At 42.4% G+C, this 11,350-nt stretch overlaps 1 protein-coding gene across 2 annotated transcripts in view; it reads left to right on the plus strand.

Annotated features, from left to right (window-relative positions):
• The window catches only part of OSMR (oncostatin M receptor), a 46,178-nt gene that overhangs the window by 13,513 nt on the left and 21,315 nt on the right, over positions 1 to 11,350 (plus strand). For both annotated transcript variants that reach the window (XM_004387902.2, XM_023741998.1), the window contains exons 3-7: positions 1,170 to 1,341; positions 4,685 to 4,960; positions 8,666 to 8,795; positions 9,361 to 9,512; positions 10,329 to 10,468. In XM_004387902.2, coding sequence (XP_004387959.1) covers positions 1,170 to 1,341; positions 4,685 to 4,960; positions 8,666 to 8,795; positions 9,361 to 9,512; positions 10,329 to 10,468 — 870 coding nt within the window. The remainder of the gene's footprint in view (positions 1 to 1,169; positions 1,342 to 4,684; positions 4,961 to 8,665; positions 8,796 to 9,360; positions 9,513 to 10,328; positions 10,469 to 11,350) is intronic.

The following is an 11,350-nucleotide window of genomic DNA, read 5'->3' on the forward strand; positions in this document are numbered from 1 at the left end:
TGTGTTGTGTTCTGCTGTGCTGTTTAAGGTTGTTGTCATGTGCTGTCAAATCGATTCTGACTCATAGCGCCCCTACAGGACAGAGTAGAGCTGCCCCATAGGGTTTCCTAGGCTGTAATCTTTAAGGAAGCACACTACCACGTCTTTCTCCCAGGGGGTGGCTGGTGGGTTCTAACTGCTGACATTTCAGTTAGCAGCTGAGCACTTAACCACTGTGCCACCAGGACTCCTTGTTGAAGGTTAGCAATCTGGAAAGGGAGGTGTAGAGGTGTAGAGAAGGCCATAAAGATTGCTGACTCTGGGCTGTATGTGGCATGCATGGTGTCTCGTCCTTCTTTGTGTAGCTCTTAGCACTTGCCCTTAGAAAGCTGGATGGGGGTTCGTTTTCCTCAGGAAGTGCAAGGTCTTCATCTCCCAGCTGTGGAGGAAAAAAAGCAGGAAGCAGGAGCCCTGGGGGCTGGGGTGGGGGGGGGCACACAGAAGCAAGAGTGACTGGAGTTATGGAGACACAGAGAAGAATGAGGCACAGCCCCTGCTGTCTTGGGGCCAAGCTATAACCAGGACAAAAAGCACAGATGAAGTACTTACAACAAAGCACAGTATCCACCACCCGTCTGTCAGTTTGTTGTCCAGCAGTGACATGCATGGAAGCTATACCATCATTATGTAAAAGACCAGCAGGGTCCTGCCTGCTTAACAGATTTCAGTGGAGCTTCCAGACTAAGACAGACTAGGAAGAAAGGCCTGGCAATCTACATCCAAAAATTAGCCCATGAAAACCCTATGGATCACAACCGAATATTGTTCGATACAGTGCTGGAAGATGAGCCCCTTAGGTTGGGAGGCATTCAAAATACACAGTAGCTGCAACAGTGAACTTGAACATATCAACAAATGATAGTGAAGATGGCATGATCTGTTCTGTTGTACCTGGGGTCGCCATAAGTCAGAGCTGACTTGACAGCAACTAGCAATGGCAACAAGGGACTGGGAGCAGAATTTTCTAACAAAAGGCTATGGCTGGCTCCCTGGGAGCTGGCCGGTTAAGAATAGACTACGCTTGCAACGTTGTGGAATTACATGGTCTCTTAGGTTTATGCTTTGATAATAAGACTAGTCAAGCTATTTTCCAGAACCAGATGTTTCCAGATTTTTCCCTTTACTTCTAGGGGAACTACAGTACTACCGTGAAGCGGAACCAAGTTCTGCACTGGAGCTGGGAATCTGAGCTCCCTTTGGAATGTGCAACACACTTTGTAAGAATTAGAAGTGTGATGGATGATGCCAAGTTCCCCGAGCTGAAGTCCTGGAGCAAATGGAGTTCATGGGAGGAAGTAGATGGTAAGAAGTGAGGTGGTTGCTATTACTTGGGGATCAGTAGAGTCCCTTTGAGGAACCCTGGGTAGACACAGACATTATTTTCTTGCGGAACTAACAAACATGGTTTGAAACTTGCTACTGGAAGATAAATGCCTGAGATTTTACCTCTAGATTTTTTAACTGAGATAATTATGCAAATTCAGAAAATTATGTTTGTATTTTCCAACTGCTTAAAGTGTGTTTATTATAGAATACTAAGTAAACAAAGCAGAATAGAAATTAGTTTTTTATTAGTCTTGCACAAAATGTGTAGTAGGAGTCAGGAAACTTTTTCTGTAAAGGACCAGATAATAAATATGTTAGGCTTTGAAGCCATATGGTCTCTGTCCTGAGTGCAAAAGCAGCCATAGACAATATGTAAACAAATGAGCATGGCTGTGTTCCAATAAAACTTTATTTACAAAACCAGATGGTGGGCCAGAATTGGCTCATGGACCTTCATTTGCCAGCCAACCGCTAATCTAGAGAGAAAGGAACCCTGATGTCACGAGAGTTAGGCATCGCAGCTCCTCAGGAGAAGACCTGGCGATCTGCTCCTGTAAAGATTACAGCCTAGGAAACCCTATGGGACAGTTCTGCTTTGTCACATGGAGTTGCTATGAGTCCGGATCAACGTGACGCACTTAACAACAACAATCTAGAGAGAAGGTGGAAATATGGAAAATGAGAGCAGCTCTTCATTAGAGTGATGAGATTATGGACAAATATATTTTAAATGTTCTTTTTAAGGATATTTAAAAGATTTTGGTAATTTAATTTTGTTGTAATCAAAATTTACAATGGGTTTTGCCATGATTTTTTAAGCTCCAGTTAAGCTATCTAACCTAACCAGTTACCGTTGAGTCGCTTCCGACTCATGGTGACCCCATGTGTGTCAGAGTAGAACTGTGCTCCATAGGATCTTCAATGGCTGATTTTTCTAAAGTAGATTTCCAGGCCTTTCTTCTGAGGCACCTTTGGGTAGATTTGAACCTCCAACCTTTTGGTTGGCAGCCGAGTTCATAAACCCTTTACACCACCCTGGGATTCCAGTTAAGCTACAGGCCTGAACTAAAGCAATGGTAAAGATAAGGGCATTTATCTGTCTCAACTGTATTCCCTGCTAGGTTGTGTAAAATTCCTGCCAATAGAACCATTCCTTTGTTACTCAGTTATACATATTTATTAACTCAAACTTATAACATACTAACCCATGAATAGCCTAGTGATTCACTTAATAATTATAATAGAATTAAATCTACAGAGCCCTTACTCTATTGCAATCACTGTTTTAAGCACCATAAAACCAAAACCAAATTCGTTTCCGACTCATGGCGACCTCGTGTGTCAGAGTAGAACTGCTCCATAGGGTTTTCTTGGCTATAATTTTAATGGAAACAGATCACCAGGCCTGCCGAGGTACCACTGGGTGAGTTTGAACTGCTAACCTTTAGGTTAATAGTTGAGCGCAAACCATTTGCACCACCTAGTGACCCTTTAAGCATCATACATGTTAATTTATTCCTGCGTCAGCCATGTGAGATATGTATTATTCTTATCCCTGTTTCACAAATGAGGAAACTGAGACCAAGGCCATCAACCCTACTAAGTGGTGGGACTGGTACCCCAAGCCAGACAATCTAGCTCCAAGGGCATGCTCTTAACCATTCCATCCTAGTGCTGAAAGAGGGCCATGCTTACAGAGAAAACAGAGATTAAAAAGTAAGAGAAAAGAAAAAAAGAGCAATATTATAAACAACTTGAATAAAATGGACAGAATTTTCAAAAACATAACCTCAAAAGTGACTCAAGAATAAGTGGAAAACCTGAATAGTCTTTAACCACCAAAGCACAGGCTCTCAGCCTTGGTTGCATATTAGACACACCCGCAGAGCTTTAAAAACACCATGCCCAGGCCACACCCCACGGGTGAGGTTGGTAATGGCAATTTTTTTATTGGACCAGCAGGGGCCAGCAGCCAGACTGCAGTGGGCTGAGGAGGGATAAGGAAATGATAAGACCCAAGCAGCAAGTATGGGCACCTCCTTCAAGAGGGTTGACTGTGGAGGAGAGGCAGGAGGGAGACGTGAGGTACATGGTGGGAAGAGAACCAAGTATTAAGCCAATGAGAAACTTTTGGGTGACAATGGAAAATCCCTGGGTGTCATGAAGAACAGCTCTCTTCTGCTGGGATTGGGCCAATCTCATCTGACCCTGGCTAAAAATAAATATAAAAGTACCCATCCATCTTGCTGATTTTTTAAACGATGACTCGATTAATTCTCTAGTTTGTAGGAATTTTTGTAGCTGGCTGAAGCCACAGAGTATTTGAGTGATTGGCGTTTCTGAGAATGTGGAAGGAGATGTGATCTACAGCACAATGTAGAGGTTATGAGGGACACTTAGCTTTTGGTCTGGCCAGACCTGGCAGGTCTAAATCTGACTTTGCCACTTACTGGCTGAGCAGATTTGGGCTCAGTCCTGCCTGCCCTGTCGTTGTGAGGTAGTAAGGGTGACATGAGAGAATGTACATAAGCACTAAACATGGACCTCCCACATGGCTAGGGCTCAACAGAAAGCAGCTACTGTTATTATAATAACCCTAACCATAACCCACTGCCATCGAGTTGATTCCAACTCATAGGAACCCTATAAAACCAAAAAACCAAATCCGTTGCCATCGAGTCGATTCCGACTCATAGCAACCCTGTAGGACAGAGTAAAACCGCCCCATAGGGTTTCCAAGGCTGTAATCTTTACGGAAGCAGATTGCCACATCTCTCTCTCCAGCTGAGTGGCTGGTGGGTTCAAACTGCCAACCTTTCGGTTAGCAGCCAAACACTTAACCACTCCGCCAAAGGGCTGCTTACCCTAACCATAGCAGTAATATAATAACCAGTAGTGCTGCTCCATGGGAGAAAAGACCTGGAAGTCTGCTTCCATAAAAATTACAGCCTAGGAAACCCTATAGGCCAGTTCTTCTCTGTCCCGTAGGGTCGCTATGAGTCGGAATCGACAGCACACAACAGCGACAGTGGAAGTAGGTCGTAGCGGCGGTGGCAGATAGCCGTGGCAGTAACAGTCATAGCAGCAGTGGTGTTAGCGTAACAATAAGAGTGATGGTGGAAAGGGTTTTTTTGTTTTTTGGCGTGCCCTAAAGTTTACGGGTTTAGTGTAGAAATTGAGGCTTCTGTTTTCTCAGGGAGGTAAAGAAGGTAAAGTTACCTGCTGATGCTGAGTGTGAGGTGGGAGGGGGTGATTTGAATTTTGAGTGAGATTCTAACTGAGCTCTTTCTCTCTTTTTTTTTTTTTTAATGTCTCACAGTACAGGATTCTCTTGGACATGATACATTCTTCCTTTTCCCCAAAGACAAACTGGTGGAAGAAGGCTCCAATGTCACCTTTTGTTACATTTCTAGGAGCAATCAGAATAACATATCCTGTTATTTGGAAGGCATCCAGGTCCATGTAGAACAACTTGCTCCAAATGTATCCACATTCCACTTGAGTCGTGTTCCTTTCGTTAGGCCAAAGGGGACGAATATCTTTTGTGACGTGACGCAGGGAGAGGATCCAAAAGGCACCATTCTGTATGTATCAAGTAAGTGTGCAAATTCTCTGAGCCCCTCTGTCCTCATTTCCTGTGGAATATGCTTGAATCACCTTTACTGGAAGACAAGCAAACATTTCCACTCAATGGCTTTGATTTACTTTCGCTTTCCAAGTCTTCTAGCAGAGACTCTGAAAGAGTTATCCTGAAGCATTGCTTCCGGGATTTCCTATTGTCTTCTTGTCCTTACTGATAATTTTATCCCTAGAAACCAACAGAATGAAAAGGGAGAAAGTTCAGGGCATGACCTGGGTCACTGGGAAAACATCCTGCTTTGCCTTGTTGTTGTGTGCCGTCCAGTCAATTTCAACTCATAAAGACCCTATTTGATAGGGTTTCCTAGGCTGTAATCTTTACAGGAGCAGATCGCCAGGTCTTTCTTCCCACGGAGTGGCTGGTGGGTTTGAACCACCCACCTTTTGGTTAGCAGTTGAACACTTAACCATTATGCCACTAGGGCTCCTTTACTTGGCCTTAGCCATGCGGATTTATCACAGGACATGGAGGGAGGAGAGGGCTTCATGTTGGGAGACCCCAGAAAGGCAACAAGGGCTGTGACCGAGCAGATCTGGATTTGAATTCTCTTGCCATCACTGAGAGTGTCTATGGGCCAAGTTTCTTACCCTCGCTGAGCCAGCTTCCTCTTCTGTGACATGGGGGTGATAGTGGCTTTTGTGAGGTTTAATGAACAAACCCGTGGACGGAGCGTGGCCCTGATATGATAGCTGCATATAGGAAGAATTCAGCAAATGGAGGCCATTACTTTCTTTCTGTGTGTGGAAAATGTCAGGTGCCTTCATGGGCTATTTTTAGAGGAGAGAACATATTTAGTTTTACGTGGGTCTGTGTGCACACCCAGTGACCTCCTGGACTTAGAAACTCCTTTTTCCCTGCACAGTAGGACAATTCCTGTGATTTTTTTTCTCTCCTTATTTCCTCTGCCAAAGGAGGTTTCCGAGCTCCAGGACACTTGGTGTGATGGATTGAATTGTGTCCCCAGAAATATGTGTGGGAATCCTCACCACTATACCTATGGATGTAATCCCATTTAAGAATAGCATTTTCTTTGTTAGGTTAGTGAGGCTGTCGTGTAGAGTTTTATCTTAGAAAATTAATAGAGAGATACTCAGGTTTGTCATACATAAACTCGTTTAGTTTATTGCAAGGTAGTCATGGCAAGCATGTAAGTAAGACCTCACAACATTCGTTTAGAACCAGGGAATCAGAATTAACAATTGCAATTACAATGTTAGTTCAATGGTTAGATCTTTAGGCTTTAGGCTTTTACCTTTAACGAGGGGTCTCAGGAGGAAGGTTTAACCATGGCAGAGGTCTTGTCCATTGTAGATAGGGTCCAAGGTTGGTGTTGGCAGATGGAATCTCAGTTCCATCTCTGCCTTCTCTCACTGAGTGAGCAGAAATTTAGGATTTATATGTGAATTTGTCACCTTGGCTCCACACGGCAAGGGCCAGTGTGACGTCAGAGACTCGTATGTTATATCTTTTCTCCAGGGTTGGAGAGTAGCTGAATGTTGCATTTTTTCAAGGTTAGAGATTAGGAAGGTTGTTTAGAGATCGTTATGTTTTCTTATGTCGGAGCATGCCGGGTCAAAGTGAACTTAAAGGTTGTTTACGTTCTTTACAGACTTCATATGTTTCTATGTCAGCATTCAGAAATTTCCCCAACAACTTTCTCATGACTTACAGGTTTCTAATGTCTTATAGTTAATGCTAGAGAGCCTCACAAAGGTAGACATATTTCTATTTCTAAGTTCATATTATGAGTGCTTACAGCATAATAGTGACTTATGCTTTATGGTATTTGAGATCATTATAGAAACGTATAGAACAGAGGCCATATCAGTGTAGGGTGTATCCTAAACCTACTCACTTTTGAGAAATAAAAAGAGAAGGTTAGGTACAGAAAGCCCACATGAATGGGGAAAGATAGGTGGCATGTGGAGATCTCCAGGGAACGCTGAGAAGAGAGGAACACTCTCTAGAGGAGAACAAGGATTTTCCCCAGACGGGACAGAGAGAGACTTCCCCTAGAGCCGGAGACCTGAATTTGGGCTTCTAACCTCCTAAACTGTGAGAAAATAAGTTTCTGTTCCATAAAGCCACCCCCTTGTGATATTTCTGTTACAGCAGCCCTAGTAAACTAAGACACTTGGTGCAGCTGTGCCCCTCGGCGTGTGCTCTAAGAGATTTGTGGGCTGCTAAGTTGGAAGTAACTTGGGAAAGAGGAGCCAGGCAAGAGAAGTAACTAGTTTTATTAGACTCACAGTTCCCAGACATGGAAGGCACAACCTGCCATGACTCAGGGCCACACAGGGTTGCACCAGAGGACAAGTTAACAATGAGCTGGAATTGTAGGAGAGGGCTTATGTATGGCAAGCAGAATAGGGTTATCTAGGTTGTGTGGGCTTCCTGGGGCCTGGACATTTTGAATAATTCTGCAAGCTCCGGGGGCATAAAGGCTGTCCCTAGTTCTTGGGTACCTGGCCCCAGGGCAATTAGGATGGTTGCATAGTGGCCCAGGAGTTCGAGAACCTGATAAAGAGAGTGGTTGGAGAGTGGACTTACTCAGTTGCTCAAGATGGGAACTGACAAGCCTCTAGCCAGTGCCTCACAACTGGGTCAAGACAGCATTTAAAGAAAATGGTATCGTAGTGTGGCCTCTAATTCTGGGGGCTTAGATGCTTTTCAGTATTCCTGGAACTCAGTTCTGGGCTGATGAATTTGTCAGGTCCACACAATCTGGCTGATTTTCTGGCATTCCAGGCACAACCCTAGGCTCACTGTAAGCCAGCACATCCAGAATGAAACACCAGACAACACCGACTCCATTCATGCTTCCGTTCACCCATCTGTCATTTTAGCACTACTATTGACTGCCTACTAGCAGACAATGGGGGCATAACTGTCGTCAAATGGACCCCGTGCCCGCCACTTGCAGATCATGACCATCCACCCAGAATACCAGATCACAAGGGGAGGAAGGAGAAGGGGCAACTGATGACATGGTGGTGTGAATTCTTTCCTTTTTCTGCCTGAAACGTGACTTTCTGGGGCTGTTGGTGTGTAGGTTTCCACCTCAGTGATCCTTTCATTGTTCAGAGTGACTTGGTGGCCCCAGACCCCAAACAGAGCTTCCCGTTTACTTGTTCTGGGGCTGCAGTAACATATCATCACAACCTTGGTGGCTTAAAACAACAGCAGTGTATTTATTTTCTCACAGTTCTGGAGGCTAGGAGTCCGACATCAAGGTCTCCGAGGGTTATCTTCCTCTGAAAATTCTAGGCAAGAATCCTTCCTTGCCTTTTCCTAACTTATGGTGACTTGCACAGTCCTGGCATTTCATGGCTTGTAGCTGCTTCACTCCAGTTTGCCTCTGTGGTCATACAGGCTTCTTGCCTGTGTGTCTCCTCTTGCTTCTGTACCCAAATCACCCTTTCCTCCTCTCATAAAGATGCCAGTCATTAGATTTAGGTCCCACTCTAATCCAGTATGACCTCATCTTACTTGATTGTATCTGCAAATGATCCTGTTTCCAAATGAGGCACATTCACAGGTACTGGGAGTTAAGACTTGAACATATATTTTTGGGGAACACAGTTCAACCCATTATATTTATCTTTTAATAAAGCTACTTAACCAGGTCTTTCTTCTGTTTGTTTTTTGTTGAATGGACAGAAGTACTTGAAGAGCTCAAGGATTTTTCTTGTGAAACCCGAGACTTGAAGACTTTGAACTGTACTTGGGACCCTGGGAGTGACACTGCTTTGGAAATACAGCCTTCCCAAAGCTATACTTTATTTGAATCGTAAGTTTTGGTTACATCATTGACAGATTTAAGCCTTCATTGTTTAAGGTATTTGTGACAACATAACAAAAGCTGCATTTTGATGTTGCAGAAAGTTTGCACAAATATATCAAAACCACCCTGCCAGTGTCAGGAGAAAGTCTTTAAGTGGTCACAAGTGTGAGATACCTTCTACCTCGGTTTTGTTAGAGGAAGATGTGGCATAAAAATGATAAGAAAGATAGTTAATGGTGGGTGGATCGTGATGTGTAAATATTTCCGCCTGATGATTTAAGTTTACCTAACTTCTGACTTTTTAAGAATATTCAAAGTAAATTAGAGGGTGATCTCACCATTCATGAGGGGGAGTCAGAATTTACATGTTTAACATATACATATTCCTAATTTACATATTTAATCACATAAATCAAATGTCTCGAATGATATTTTCTTTGTTGTTATTTGGTGGTGGTGGCTCAATGCTGTTGTGTGGAGCAGGGCTTGAAAGTCACTGAGTGTGCCCGAGGCCAAGGGGCTGCATCTGCTTTGACAAAAGTAGACCCTGTAATTGTTTGTTTGTTTAAAGATTTTCCCAGAAAAAGAAAGTTTGTAAACACAGAAACTGGTGCACCTGGCAAGTATCTCAAGACTCCCAAGAAATGTATCACTTCACACTCATGGCTGAAAACTACTTAAGGAAGAGAACTGTCCATCTTGTTTTTAAACTGACTCATCGAGGTGAGACTAGAGTTGTCATAGCCCATGGTGGCCAGTGACACATCTTTGTTTGACACATTGTGTGACCACGTCAATGTGCTTGCTGTAGGTTTTTGTCTAATTCATTGTATAAGTGAAAGTTATAATTTAAGGTTCGAATAAAATTAATTATAACTCTTGCTTATGCCACACTTCTCACGGGTATCCAGAATAGATTTCTTTGCTTTTATCCTGTTCGAGGTTTTCTCTTGAGCTTCTTTAATCTGTATATTTATGTCTTTCACCAAATTTGGGAAAGTTTTGGTGATTATTTTTTCAGGGCTGCACTTTTTCTTCTCTCTTTCTAGGACTTCGGTGACACAAATGTTAGAGCATTTGTGACTGTCCCACATCTCCCTGAGGGTTTGTTCATTTAAATTTTTTTTCCTGCTTTATCCAGATAGGATAATTTCTATTGATCTCTCTTCAAGTTCACTGACTCCTCTGTCATCTCTGTCCTGCTATTGATTCTTCTAAGGGTTCTGGTATAATCCTCCTCTGATGGTCCCTTCTCCATGTTTTGTCTCCTCTCCACAGTTAGCCCGCTTTCGTTTAATTTTAAGAGCCCTCAGGTAGTTGCTTTTTGTATTTTGTTCAGAGTTTCTAATATAACCAGTGAGAGACATAGGCTATAGTTGCTTACTCTATCTTGGCTGAAAGTCTGGTTTTGTTTGCCATTTCTCAAACATAAAAAAAAAAAAAAACTTGTTCAATAAATACATGAATAAATGAACTGCTATTTTTCAAAGTCTTTCTGGATATGTGCTTGAATTTTTCTTTCTTTGTCTTTTTTGGCAGTTCGTCCAATGACTCCCCTTAATTTCTTTCTTGAAAATATAAATTCTACAAATGCCACCATGACCTGGAAGGTGCACCCCATTGGGAATTCCACATTTTTGTGTCAGGTTGAACTCCATCATGATGGACAAATAATACAAGTAAGAACTTAATTTCCTAATTTCAAAAATCCTTTATTTCCTGAACGGAGAGACTGCTGGATAAAGTCTCTTTAAACTCTTCTTTCTGAGTGAGTTTATATGGTGTGGATCATCTGTTTAAAAACGTCTGTGAAATTAATCATAGAATTTTAGAGCTGGGAGGAGGGTCTTAGAGATTTTTTTTTTTACCCAAGAAGAGAACCAGTCTTACTTCAAGTTAGGATTTGCTGTTGTCTTGATTGGCTTTACAACGAGGTATGTTCACTAACTTTTTTTTTAATAATTTATTTTGTTGTGGTTTATGTTGAAAATATACATGGCAGAATGTACTCCAATTCAGTAATTTCTAAATTTACAATTCAGTGACATTAAGTTCTTCTAAGTTGTGCGACCATTTTCACCCTCCTTTTCTGAATTTTTCCTCCCCCATTAACATAAACTCACTGCCCCCTAAGCTTCCTGTATAACCTTTCAAGTTGCTGTTGTCAATTTGATCCCACCCTGGTGGCACAATGGTTAAGTGCTTGGTGGTTTGAAACCAGCTACCACTCTGCAGGAGAAAAGACCTGGCAATCTGCTCTAATAACGATTATAGCCCAGGAAACTGTATGGGGGCAGTTCTACTCTGTCAAATAGAGTCACTATGAGTTGAGGGCAAACAACACAACAACACGATAGTTCTTTAAAAGAGTACAATGTTCAAGACAAACATTCTTTACTAATTACGCTAAACTAGTGTTTGGATTAAAGAAGCCTTCAGGGGTATTTTTTTTTTTTTTTTTTTAATATTTTATTGTACTTCAGGTGAAGTCTTACAGAACAGATAGTTTCTCATGTAACAGTAACACACATGCTGTTTTATGACATTGGTTAACAACCCCA

This window comes from Trichechus manatus, unplaced genomic scaffold (assembly GCF_000243295.1).
Source record: "Trichechus manatus latirostris isolate Lorelei unplaced genomic scaffold, TriManLat1.0 scaffold00197, whole genome shotgun sequence".
Lineage (NCBI taxonomy): Eukaryota > Metazoa > Chordata > Mammalia > Sirenia > Trichechidae > Trichechus > Trichechus manatus.